The sequence below is a fragment of the Falco naumanni genome, chromosome 11 (assembly GCF_017639655.2).
Source record: "Falco naumanni isolate bFalNau1 chromosome 11, bFalNau1.pat, whole genome shotgun sequence".
Taxonomy (NCBI): Eukaryota; Metazoa; Chordata; class Aves; order Falconiformes; family Falconidae; genus Falco; species Falco naumanni.
In genome coordinates, this window is record NC_054064.1 from 9,862,450 (window position 1) to 9,876,020 (window position 13,571).

The window sequence follows — 13,571 nt, forward strand, 5'->3', positions numbered from 1 at the left end:
ACCCAGGAAGGATCAACAGTTAGCACCACTGTGGGCACTGCAGTCATTTAGAAACCCAAGGCACACGAGGGAAACGTGCGCTGGTGTGTAGAAACATGCAAGCAGAGCAATGCAAGGGCTTTGGGAATGGGGGGGTCTCCTGTGGAGCAGGGGGGTGCATCTTGTTCCAAGCATAAGGCCAGCATGAGTTCTCAAGCCATACTGCAGTGAGATGAGCTCCACGGCTGTGTCTGTGGGTACCAAACCCCAGAGGGACAGAGCCTGACCTGCGGATGCATGACGTGTGTTGGGGGGAAGGGGTGACACAGCCTGCGCTTGCGGGCAGAGCTGGGTGAGTGGGTCTCTGTGTGTCTGGAAAGCAGCAGTGGGGTGCTTTCCGTGGGTGGGGGGGCACTGTACAGCTTTCGGGGCTTCTCTAAAGTAGGGCACAATAGTGTCTGCTCATGACCGTCGTTAAGCACAGGGTGGTGATTTCGGCTCGATTGCGTCGCGTCAGGTGCCGATACCAAGACCTGGACATCGAGTCCATCGGCCCGCGTGGTTGTAGCAGCCCGGGATCTCCCAGCCAGGGTCTCCCGGCCCCGCTGCCAGCCCCCGGGAAGGTGGCACGGTGCTCCGCCACTGCTCTGCGCACCCCGGGCTCGCCTGGCCCCCCCATCCTGCAACCACGTGCCAGGATTTTTAATGTTCCTTTATTTATTATATTTGGGGTTTAAAAACAACAACTTCGGCGGGGCCGGGGTGCATACCCGGCACCGCGCACTAGGTGTCAGCGGTGCCTTCCCCGGCGCCCCTCTCGGGTGCTGGTTTTTCGCCGGCTCCCCCGCGGGGGGGTGCGGAGACCCGCGCTGGCAGCCCCCTCCCCGCCCTTCCTCCGCGCTGCGCGGCGGCGCGTCCCCGCCCCGGGGCCGGCCGGTGGCGAGGGGCGGAGGTTCCGCGGCGGCGGCGCCGGGCGCGCTGCAGGGGCAGCCCGGCCGCCGCGGGGCCGCCATGCCCGCCAAGTCCAAGTACAACCTGGTGGACGACCGGCATGACCTCCGCATCCCCCTGCACAACGAGGACGCCTTCCAGCACGGCATCTGCTTCGAGGCCAAGGTGGGCAGCGGCGGGAGGGGTCCGCGGGGGCCCCTGCCCAGCGCTCGCACCCTCACCCCCCGCGATTCCCTGTTTTCCAGCTCTCCCTTCTTGGGTTTTCTCCGCTTTCCCCGGGAGCCCTTCCCGTTGGTGTTGCCTCCTCTTCCCCAAACTCAGCTGCAAAGAGTTGGGTGAGGCTTCCCACCCATCCCGTAAGGATGTGGAAGCTGGCTAGCCGAGTCAAGCGGGAGCGGGGCCACCCCGCTGCTTCACCCCAGCATCCCTCCGTGGCCCTGCATCCCTCCACGTCTCTGCCTGGCGCTGCTTGGGGCCGTTGGCCCCAGGGAGCCGGGGGCTGTGTGCACCTTCCCGGGAAAGGGTCGCGGGCTCGGGCTTTGCCCTGCATTCCCACCGCCGTGGGTAGTGCTGGAGCGGCGGCTGGCGGGTGGGCGGTGGGTGCCTGCAGGATGCTTTGTACCCTGGTGCTCCGCTCATGGGATAAACCCATCGTGTGCGCAGCCGGAGGAACCGCATGCCACTTGCGGTGCAGTGCAAGAGGTCAGGGCCGCCCGCCTGAAAAAAAATCTTGCTATTTTTCCTTACCATTCTAGCTAGTGGGTTTGGCAGGAAGCCCTCTTTCTTTTTCTTTTTTTTCTGTTGGGACCTCTCAGTCTCTTACTCCTCTTAGACCGTGGCTTCCCGCTGGCTGAAAGCTTGCGGTCTCGGGGCGGGCTGAGAAAAAGCTGAGCTACCTGTCCGTGGGTCGGTAGCGCTGGCTGGCAGTACACCGGGAAGTAGCTGACCATGGAATTTGAAAAGGGAAAACAAAATCCTTCCCTGCTTGCTGTTCCTGGGGGATACAGTTATCACACTGTTGAGATACGCAAGTGAGGTCGACTTGGAAAAACACCTGGTGTAAAATAGTTTTGAGTGGCAGGGAAGCAGGCATCTGTCACCCACTGTTTTCCTCGGAGCACATATACTGGTAGGGGACACAGATATGGCATCTAATTGTGCGCAGTGCCCTGGGGTCAAGGCTGTGGCTCATGGGAGGGTGTTGAAGTGTTGCTTTGCCCCTTTTCTCAGGGCTAGGAGGGTTCCTCTGCAGAGACCATCACCCACCCGATGGCAGGCACCCTGCTGCAGAGTATAAAGCAGCAGAGTTGTTTACGGAGCAAACTTAAACCTGCTTTGCAGCTGTTTCCTGGGAAAAACTGTTCAAATTCAGCTTTTCAGCCTTTTGCTCCTGGGTTATCGGAGCCGATTGCCATTTTGTTGCTAGTACCTGCTCACCCCTCACCTGTGGGGAGGCTGCAAAGCATCTCGCCTTCTAAACCCCGTGTGCCTCTTCCATGCCTGGCTTGGGGGGTGAGGAGTGGGATGGGGCTTCAGTTGCCCCTCAGTCTGCTTGTGGCTCATCTTTTTTTCCGTGCTGCTGGGTTTGGCTGCATTAATAGGGTAGTGCGTGTTAGTCTTTGTTAGCTCCTCTTTCTCTTATTTGGTATCCTGTGGCACGCGTTGATGCCAAGCACAGTCCGTACAAAACCCAGCTTCCGAATTTGTGGGTTTCTCCAGCATCCCCTAATGCCAGATGCAGAATGCAGATGGCTTAGGCAATTACTCCATCCTTTTATTAGATTGCTGGAGATTAATTAAATGCTTACACTCCTTTAGTTCCTTTTATCCCCAAGAATCCAGAGCACTTAAACCGGCGCGGCTCTTGTTTCGGCCTGGCACCCAGTGCGAGTCACAAAAATGAGGATCTCTGATTTAGAGCAGAACTTTGGGGGAAGATTGAAGAAGAAAAATACTCATGTGGGGTGCTGGGACTTGTGTGCCTGTCTCCTAAAAGCCTCCTGGGATCGCTGATAGTGCAGGCAGTGGGGATCCTGGTGTTACAGCCCTCAGCAGCTGGATCAGTGCTCTTTGCTCTGCTGCCTGGGATTCCTGACGAGCTTGCTTGGGGCTCACTGCAGGGGGGTAATGTGGGCTTGAGTCAGTATGTGCTGATTTATTGTTTTAATTTTTAATATTTGTAAACTCAGACCTACGCTGTCTGTTGCTGTCTTTAAATGGCACGTGTAGTGGATGTAGTGGGTGTTTTGGTTCATCAGTAGTTGCTGACATCCATGCCGTTGTCCCCTTTGCCTTTCTCCCAAGGGAGTCCTGGCATCCCAGGGGTGAGTGGCTGCAGGCAGTTAGGATTTGGCCATTTTCAAGCACAGAGCAATGGACTCACTCTGAAGCAAGAGGTAGTGTCACACGTGATGCCATCAGGAGACTGTTGCTTGTCCCCGCTGAAGCCATTTGCAGCCATATGCTCTGGCACGGGGACACTGCGTCTGAGCGAAGTGTCCTCTAAGGATTATGTTAATCCATTTTCTGGACATAAATCCAATAGTTGGAAAATCCCACTCCATCTTCTTAGGAATAGTAATACATTTCACACTTTTGGATCTGTTTTCATTGGCCACCTCTCTTGACATCAAACCCGTTTGTGTCCTGGAGCCGCCTCGGCCAGGCTGCTGGGAGTCGGAGGAGCTGGCTCCAAGGGGAGGCCAAAAGTTCGTTTTCTTCTGCGCCTTGTGGTCTGAATTGTTGAGTAAAATCAAAAGCCTGGCCTCTTGGTTTAGCTGAAGCATTCAGAAGAAGGAGCTGGGAGCTGCAGCATGGCACAGGGGAGCAGACAGAAATTCCCACTTGTGCAATGTTTTTTTGATTAAATAACTGGATATGTAGAGAGTAAAGACAGCTCCCGTCCTCCTCCACCTCTCTGCGCAGCACGGCTCCTCCAGTCCGGGTGAGGAGGAGGGGGATGCAAGCTTACTCCTTATCTTCCCAAGGCCTTGGTGCTGCAGGACAAAACCCAAGGGCCACCTTGTGCAACACCAGCAATTCCGCACATTCAGAAATCATGACTCAGGCTACTCCAACGCCTCCAGAGAGATCAGTGTGTAGAGGGAATTCAGTGGGGTGTTGGAGCCTGTCTGGAGTGCCAGACCCCCTGTCTGTTTGAGTGCAGGGGTTCTGGGTGCTGCTGGGTTCGCACGGGCAAGGTGTTACTGGCCCCTGTTAAATCTGCTCTCGGGAGTTTCGCTGGGCTGGGCTCTCCTCCTGCCGTGGAGGTCTCGTGGCCCACAGTGAGGTCCCACCCACCGAGTACCCATTATTTGGAAACAGATGTCAGTCCTTCAGTCCTGAGACTCATTAATCCAGTCACAGTGCTCTAATGTACATGGTTCCCAACAAAGGGGCAGGTGGGTGCAAGGACCCTCTCTGCTGCTCCCCCATCAGCAGTAGAAGGGGCTGTCCAAGCAAACCCTGGTCCTTGGAGAGACCCACCACCTGTGGTCCAGGACTGCCAAGAGCTGGGACGAGACATGTGCTGGTGTTCCCAATCCCAGGCCTGTTTGCAGGTAGATGTGGGGCTGGAGGTTTGGGAGGATTGCTGTTCTTCTGGGCAGCAGGTGGGTTTTTTGCATATGAGTGGTGGTTCGGTTTCTTCTTTTTTTTCCCTTAAGGGATCTTGGCAACCAGGCATTTTCTCTCGTTTGTCAGTACTTTTCTCCTCTTTTGTGCGTGGGAAACTGAAGTCGAACCAAGCATCTGCTGCTGTCTATGTTTGGAGACGGGACATGAAGGAGACTTTATTCTGATTCAGTTATGCCCTTTCCTATGAACCCTGCAGCTCACCTGCCCGCCATCCTTCCGAGGCTGCGAGCGCTGGCAGTGCCTGCCAATTGCTGCAAAGATAAATCATTTATCAGGAAAAAGGATTATAGCCTCAGGTGAACACTATGCAGCGGATGCGTGTGTGTTTCCATTCCTGTGTGTATTTTCATGTACGTAGGGGCTATACATAAAAGGGTTTTGAAGTGAGTTGAATTGCAGGCAGCTCCGATCAGGGTTTTAGTTCCCATCCTCTGCTTCAGGCTCCCTTCCCAGCGAGGTTCCCTTTCCTCAAGGGCTGGGAAGCTGGAGACAGGTTATGTGAAGCTCTGCACTTCTTTAGCTGGCTGGGAGAGACTTGGCAGCTTTATTTGGGGGCTGTTTGTACTGGCAGCTCTGGGGTATGGTGTGCTCTGTCAGGGCTGCTCAGCCCAGAGCAAAGCTGCGGTGTGATTTAGCCTGGGATTGCTTGCTCAAGGCTATAAATAACCTTCCCAAGTGCCACAAAAGTTCTCATCTTGAAACAGTGGCATATTTCTGCCATACTTGTTAAGTCAGTTCACAGGCTGCTTAGTGAAGCTCTTAGCAAAAAAAAAAACCAAAAAACCCAACAAAAAAACCCCAAACCGAAACCACCCATCTCTGCTGGGATTTGGCAGGGCTGTGCATGCCCAGACCACGGGTCCCGGCCTGGCAGCGCGTGGGCTCGGCGGATGCCAGAAGGTCCCGAGGAGGGAGCGATGGGTGTGGGATGCTCCCAGCCCTGCTGTCTGGCCGCTGCAGTGCTGGGCTTGCACATCCCATACCTGAAGGCTTGTTAAGTCCCGTAGCTGGGTGTAAGTGCAGGAAGCTTGGCCCCTGCGTGGGGGCAGCTGTGGGCGGCAGGGCTGGGTGGGTATGGAAACGGGGACGAGCGGACAGCCCTACTCTGTTGATATGGAAAAACTTCAGCTTTCCTGCTGCACCTGCTCGCTCTGGGTCCTGGTGTTCCCGCTGCAGGGCCGCTTCCTGCTGCAAAGGTGTCTGCTGTTACCACATCAGCCCTGTTTTGGCTGGCGAGAGGGGAGCGTGGGTGAGGTACACATGGCTCTGCTGGGTGCTGGGGTCTTGGGAACCTCAGAGCTCTGTTTATGGTACTCGAGCCCCAGTGCAGCTTATAGGCAGTGCAAATGATTCTAGTATCAGCAGGCAGATAAGCACTAAATATCCTTAAGGCATCAATTTGACCAGTGCTGCCCGGTGTGAGGTGTCCCAGTGTTAGTGCCCGCTGTCTGGTTGCGTAGCTCTGGATGGATCTGATATGCTGCATTAAACTGCCTGGCTGCCACAGCTAGGTGCACCCTGGTTTCTCGGGGTGCAGAGCCCCGTTAAGGGAGGACCGGGCAGGGCTAGAGCCCTCCAGCTCAGCAGAGAGGCTGCTGCACCTGCCTGCCAGGCTCAGGCTGGAAAGCCAGGGCTTTTTTCCACTGAAGTCAGCTGGCATGCTGACTTTTCCATCCCTTTTGGCCTCTGAGCCTGCACCACCACAGTCTGAATAAACTTCCCCCCATTTCCTTCCAGCGAGGCTGGGTGTTCCTGGGGCGCAGGCAGAGCTGGGGCCGTGCCAGCCCAGCCCCGTGGCTCCTCGGGCAGAGGCCATGTGTGGGCAACTGGCAAGCGGGAGCACCAGGACAGCGAAAGTCGCAGGAACTGGATTTCTCCTTGCTTTCCCTGATGGCAGCAGCCCTGGGGGAGAAGTTCTTACCAGCCAGGCTGCAGACAGGCTGCGTGTTTCCCTGGGCGCTGGTGAAGTAAAGAGGTTTCTTGGGGCACCTGGCTGGGGATTGGTGCCTGAGCACTGTGGCCCTCGCTTTGTGGCACAGCCGTGTGTCATGGTGCCAGTGTCCCAGTACCAGGTACAGCCTCACACGGCCCTGGACTCTTCAGAAATCATGGGACACTTGCACCCCGTATCTGATGTCTGCCACCCAGCTGCCGGTACATCTGGCAACTCCTTCCAGCCAAGCTGGGGTTGAAGCAGGACCCCCTGCTTGGACAAGGCTCCATGGCCCAGGGGATGGCTGTGTACACCGTGGTGCGATGCTCCAGCCTGGGCATGATGCCAGTGTGTCTCCTCTGCCTGCGCTGCCCCGTTGCCCACCTGCCTGCAGCTCCTGTGCAGAAGCAGTGGCTCCCCATGCGTGGCAAGCTCTCTGACTCAGGGTGGCTTTTGAAGCTGGAAGCCCGGCAGCCAGCCAATCTAGGCTCCCCTGTAAGTTGGGTATGATTCAGCGCTGACCTTTGCATGCAGTGTGGGGCTGGCAGAGCAGCAGTGTGCCTCCCTCGGGAAGGCGGCAGCTCCTCTCTGGGAAGGCTTTCACTGCCCACCACTGCCCACCACCCGCAAGGGATCTCATCAACACCCCTTGGAAGGTGTCCCCCTGGCAGCGATGCAATCGGCCTTCAGGTTTCTGAAAATATCTGCCACCTGCTGTCACAGAAAAAGCACCTTCTCAAGAAAATGAGTTTCTGACAGAGCAGAAAAAAAGCAGTATTAAACAACATCAAGGAAAAAAGAGAAACTAAGTGACTTGTGCAAACAGTGGTTTGGCAAAGTGATCTCCTTTGTTTTCTTGTATTATATTTTTTTCCCTCTGGCCAGGGAAGGACCAGTGTTTCCCTGAACTGGACAGGTCTTTCGTAAGCCATAGGAGGAGGGTGCGTGGCGTGGGCTGTGTCTGGGACAGACAGAGGAACCTGTTTGCAGGGGAGGGGGGCAGCAAGCGAGGTCCCCTCAGGTGCTGAGAAGCCCGGTGGGTGACAGCCACCAAGCCTGTGCAACAGCAGAGAGAGGGGCTGCCCTTTCTAGAGGCCCTGACCGATGGAAGGCTGGATCCCACGCAGGAGGATGAGGAGCAGTGGAGCACACAGGGGACCAGAAGCACCCTGCAAAAGAGGTGCTTTGTGCCTCCCTGCCCATGCCACCGGGCGTGACGTGGCCCCCAGCAGCTCTGACCGTTTGCAATGCGAGGGCTGCCTTTGTCGGGCTGCCAGAGCGCCTCGTTACAGAAGGGACCCCCTCAGCTGCCCATTCACCAGCACTCTGAGAGGGTGGCCTTTCTTCTCCTAATTGGACCGGGGAGGAGGGGGCTGCCTGGGATTGCCCTCCCCACTGAGCCAGCCGTGCCCCCTGCTTTCAGAACATGGGGATCAGTGACCCCCTAATCCTGCCTGGCTCTTGGGTGCACGTGGGGGGCCCCCACCTCTGCCCCCCATCCCCGGCAGTGTGGTGGGGCCATGGATCTGGAGGTGATTATTTGGAAAAGCCACGTCCTGCATATGTACATATGGTTTCCTCCTCAGTTCCTGGCAGCGTGGGGAGGGTGGGCTCTTTCATGGGTTTATTTTCTTTGTCAGCTCTCTTTCACACAGCTTTATTTTCCCTCCTTTTGTCTCGGGCGCCTTCCTTTCTCCTCCCCGGGCTCAGCCCCAGCCCTGCTGCCTCCCTTTCCCGCAGGGTCGACCTGCTGGTACGGATGCTGGCATGGATGCCAGCTCGAGCCCTGGGAGCCAGGACGCTGGCCCCTGCGGGGACCAGGACCACCACCATGCCTGGCACCCTGCCTGGGGCACATAAGTGTTGAAGGCAGGCAAAAGCCTATGCCTGGGGTCTGGGAGCCCCAATGCTCAGGGGTCCCTGGGGCTGCTGCCCTGGGAGAGGGGAGCTGGGTCTCAGCGTTGGGGTGGGATAGGGGGGGAAGTCCCACACCCCGGAGGCTCCGGCTGCTTTGCTGATCCTTGCCTCCGCCTTGCCTGCTTTATCCCACACCTCTTTCCGAAATGGAAGTCGGTGCTGTGAGTGGGAGGGCTGGAGGGGAGTGGGGCAGGAGCGGCCCTCGGTGAGCTTATCGCCTGCAGATCACTGGTAGATAGGGGCGGTTTCTCAGGCCATCCCTGCTCCTCCCTGGGAAACGGTGGCTTAGCTGACAGGCTGACCTCCGAGTCCACGTTTTTGGGGGGATGCTCACCACATTGGGAAGGGTTACTCCTCTGCCGTACAGTTCCCATGTGGGATTTCTGCCCTGAAAGCAAAAATAATCTGGGGGGACTTTATCCTTCTGTTGAGTTTTGTGAAATGTGCGAAAAATACCTGGAACCGGAGGGAGAGGTGGGTGTGTTTGGAGCTGTGAGGACAGTAATTGTGTGGAGCGAACCCACGCTGGGGCTGGAGCTGCCATGGGCTCCGGCAGGGGCACACTCCTGCGGAACGTGGGATGCAACAGGATGCCCTGGAGCCCAGGCTTAGGAGAAAAGGTGAATCCTGCATGGTTTATGTCCCGCGCCCCTTGGTTTGGGTACACGTGAACGTGCGCCGGAGGGGAATAGCTGAATAAAGGGGTGTAGATAGGACAGCATCAAGACATTCCTACTGTCGGTGCTGTTTCCCAGGAGGGCCATCCAAGGAGGTGCTGCCTGGTCCGAGGTGGTGTCTGGCTTCCGCTCCATCACTTGCTTGTGAGGCGACCCAGCCCTGCCAGGGTCCCCCATACAATTATGGGCATGACTGAGTGCTGCTGCTGGCCAAGGTTGTGGTTGTCAGCCAGGAGGTTGGCATTGCTTGAATTCGTGTGGCTGTGGGAGCCAGTGGTGGATGGGGCCGTCTCCTGCCCTGCTGATAGCTGCCGACGCTTGCCCTGTCCTTGCACGTGGCTGTATTCTGCGCCCGCCTGGGGAAGGAAAATGCAGGGAAAAGAAAAACGATTCCCCCTCTGGTGGCAGTGACCTCGTGCTGTCGGGAATAGTTGGAAGGAGACAGATATCCTCTGGCTGCAAATGGCTATCCCTCTCCTCGTCTGCCTTGCAGGTGCATGGGAAGCAGTGCCGGGCAGTCCCACCCAGAGAGCAGCGTGGGCAGGCCGGGTGGGAGAGGTGCTGAGCAGCTGAGATGTTCACCTGGCAGGGGACGGCGGGGGAAGGTCCTTCCTTACGTGCTGCACTGTCATCATGTGCCCAGGGCTCTGGCTGCCTCAGCCCTCCTCACCTCCTACTTTTTATTGATGATTTCCAGACTTTATGTAAGAAAAGAGAATCGACTGATGTCAGAGATGCCTCTCTTAATATGGCCTGAACCTTTGAAGAGGTGGGAAGGCTCTGCTTAGGGGATGTGACTGAAAATTTATCAAAACCTGTGCTTTTGCAGTCGTGTGGTTGGGGTCTGGGCAGTTAATGTTGCCGTTGCCGGTGGTGTGCACCGTGGGCTTTAATTCCTGCTTACATAAAGCTGCCCTGCACCGTGGCAGCCTGCTCAGCACGTGACAAACATGCCAGCTGTTTGGTGTTTATTTTTATATCCTCTGTCTTCACATCTACTCTCAGCACTGACTGCCCGGTGCCGGCCGCTGGATGCCTGCCTCTGTCTCCACCCCAGGCAGGAGCCGTGCAGCTGGGGCTGGCCATGCTGGGTGGTTGGGCTGGTCGAGTTTGTGGTGCAGACGTGAGGGTGAGCAAGGAGGGCTCTCTGGGACAGCATGCACACACTAAGCCCAGGCAGGGTCACGCAGCCCCCACACTGTGCCCTCAATAGAGGTGGCAGCAGCGTCCCAGCGGAGAGGTGCTGGCAGTCCCATGGCGATGCTGGGTGAGAAATAACCCCTCTCCACAGCCCCTTCCTGTGCGGTGACCCCAGCACATGTTCAACCATGTTAACTACTGGTGCTTGAAACCAGTGACCTGGGTTTTCACGGTGCCAGTGAAGGTTATGGCCGTATTCACAGGAACATACAGCCCTGCCAGCTTTAGTGCCTGTGCTGCGCTGCCGAGGGTTACGTCAGCGCTCATGTCGAGATGAGGCGTGGGAGCACAGGGGGCTAGTAAATAGACTCAAACCACTTTTCTTCTAACTACACGTTTTTAGCGCTCAGCTTTGACTCTTCATCGCTTGTCTGTTTTCTGATCCTTCTTCTGAATCTGCCCTCTTCTATTTTATTTTTAAAAAGGTTTTTGTTCGGCATCTCTCTGTGCTGGGTCACAGTGGTGCTGCCTTTGGTCCCCTTTGAATAGCAAAGCGGTTCCTTTATTCTGGAGGCTTGGCCTGGAGGCTCAGCATTGCTGCAGAAACAGCCAAGGGTTTGACAGTGCTGTAATTAAATACTGAAGGGCCTGTCACAGGACAGGTTGCCCCAGCTATTTTAGGGATATTCCAATATCCAAGTCTCTAATAGATGACTCGGTGCAGCCGAGGGGATATTGGCTTATACCTATGTACTTTGGTTGCGGCATAGATGAATGAGTCCTGCTGGCCTGATCGCTGAAGTTATTTTCCTTTTAGAATAAGGGCTGCTGAATTCTTGAAACATTGCAGTGAGGGAACAGCTTCATGGTGGGAGGCATGTAAGGCTTCAGGTGCAGTGGGCAAAACACCACCTGTTCCCCAGAAGTGTCCCTGGGTTCCTTCCAGGCATGCCATCGAGGCCGTGGTGGGACTATGAGGTTTCCAGTGCCATGGAAACTCAACTAATCTGCTGTTTCTTTCCCCCCAGTACATCGGGAGCCTGGATGTGCCGCGGCCAAACAGCCGGGTGGAGATTGTGACGGCCATGCGGCGGATCAGGGTGAGTGTGGTGAGGATGCTCGTTCCACTTCTGCGTTGGGGTGGTGGGTGCACCGATCTGCCCTCTCTGCTTACAGATTTACTTGCATAAATCCTGTTCTCCAGGTTATTCATAACTGTATTTTTCACCGTCCTTCTGTCCATTGAGATCTCCATGTAATCCAGCACAATGCCTGCAAGCTTTATGTGCCACACCGTCAGTTTGGAGCATCCCTAGCGCTGGCTGTCCCCTGTGGTACCTGGCCATCCCGTGTGCCGTGGTAGCATGTCTGCAATTTGGAGGATTTCCTCATGCATCAGTCCCAATTAAAAAATAATAGCAAACTACTTGTGGAAGAGGTCTGTTTGTGTTTTACTGCTTGTGTCAATGCTTCAGCTGCATGAGAATTTGGGCACTGCTTGGATATGCCAGCAGGTTAGTGCCTGGTAAATGGCAGTGTGCAAATTAAAGTGCTGAGTAATGAGCTGCTGGGGCCAGCCAGCAGCGAGCTTGTTTAACAGCAAGTAGGTCAGGGGATGTCATCTAGTAATGAAGTCATCTGGCTTCCCAAAATACTTATAGCCAGGATGCGGGGTGCTCTTGCCATGTAACGCTTGGCTAATAGCCAGGAGAGGAGCTTTTCTTGTGCTCCCTGGCCTCTCGCCTGCAAACTGGAAGGTGTTCAGGGGCAGACTGGGTGGTGAGCAAACCACACACCCGGGGACCTTGCTGCCCCCAGGGTTAAAACAGCACAAGCCTGACTGCTTTTCGAGGTATGAGACAGCCCTTTGGTTAGACCTTGGTCTGGCATACATGGTGGTATGGCCATAGGCACAGGGAATTTGGTCTGCTCCGTGGGTCACAGCAAGGGGTCTCCCCTGTCTTCCAGGGGTGGCTCTCTCCTTGGAATAACATTCTTAACTGGAAGGAACTGAGGATGCTTGCAGGGATGTTGAGTAATGGACGAGCTGTCTTTCTGGTGGCCTCATGGGATCCTCTAAGCACCGGACCTGCTCCTGCAGCTGAGCAGCCCTACCAGGGCTCTGCTGTCACCCTGCCCCTCTCTCAGCCCCTTCTGTGGACTCAGGCTATAATCTCGTTTTCCCTTTTCTCATCACCAGTGGAAGAGAGGAGTATCATATCCCAAGAAGAGAAGTATTATATCGCAAGGACACAGATTGCAAGACTCATCTGTTTCAAATTTTCAGGGTGTAAATACTTTGTGGGCTTTTCTCAACAGCTTTCCTACCCCTTGCCCTGTCCTCTTGGTGGTGAACGTTGTGGCCACTGCACAAGCTGGGAAGTCCTTTCTGGCATTAGGTTTGCTCACCTTGGTTCCAGATGAGGTTTGGGGCAGAACAACTGTTACGGTGTCAAGAGCTGTTATAAACAGCTGTTTCCTTCCCTGCCTTTCAAGATAAGACTTTTGAAAGAATGCAGCTCCACCCCCAAAAATCATGTAACTCCACAGCTGTATGGGAGAATGGGCACAACTCTGGGGGCTTAAATAAACCCTAGGTAGAAAAAAAACCCCAAACACCAAAACATCCTTGTTGACAAATATAAATAAACTTAACCATAGTCGAGAAAATCCATAGGTAAAGCTCTGAATGGGCAGGGGAAGGACACAAATTAGGGTAAAATAATGATTTCTCATGGTGAATTATGTGCTTGAAACGTGTGCTCAGGCTTCCCTGACCTAGTGTAAGGCAAGAGAGATGCAAGTCATTGAAAAACCGTGATTTTGCAGATCAGATCTGCCAGGGAGACTTTTAATGCCTGTTTATTTGTTATGGTGTGCTGTTTGTGAAGAGGATGCCAAGATGGTTTGTTTTATGGATATTTAGTCCTGTAGCCCTTCCCTGGTTTCCCATGTTTTGTGCTGGCCTTGCACCCAGCAGCAAGACGTTACTGCAGCATAGCAAGGGCATTTGTTGGCTGAGCTGGGTGCTGGAAGCTGGTTTCAGTTTGGCTGGAGGTCAAGGAATGCATGTTCTTAAAGCAGAAGGGTAGTTATGTTCTTCAAGGAATAAAGTAATCCCAAAATATTGATATGGGGAAACCAGAGGAAGAAAAATTTTATTTAGGCACAGAAAGCAAGCAATGGGAGATGGTCAGGTGCAAGCTGTAGTGGTTCTGCATGTGGTGTGTGAAGCAGCTGCTGTCCCTGAGGTTTGTATGGATTTCAATGCAGTCCTTGGTTTAGGAAGAAAGTGCTGTGTCCCAGTTTGTTCTGAGTTAGTGGCTGCTGGTGAAGGA

The 13,571-nt window shown here is 55.1% G+C and overlaps 1 protein-coding gene across 2 annotated transcripts in view; it reads left to right on the top strand.

Annotated features, from left to right (window-relative positions):
- Positions 1-911: 911 nt before the first annotated feature.
- LOC121095386 (nitric oxide synthase 1 adaptor protein) overlaps positions 912-13,571 on the top strand; it is a 43,014-nt gene continuing 30,354 nt past the window's right edge. For both annotated transcript variants that reach the window (XM_040610108.1, XM_040610109.1), the window contains exons 1-2: positions 912-1,095; positions 11,262-11,333. In XM_040610108.1, coding sequence (XP_040466042.1) covers positions 991-1,095; positions 11,262-11,333 — 177 coding nt within the window. In that variant the 5' untranslated portion in view covers positions 912-990. The remainder of the gene's footprint in view (positions 1,096-11,261; positions 11,334-13,571) is intronic.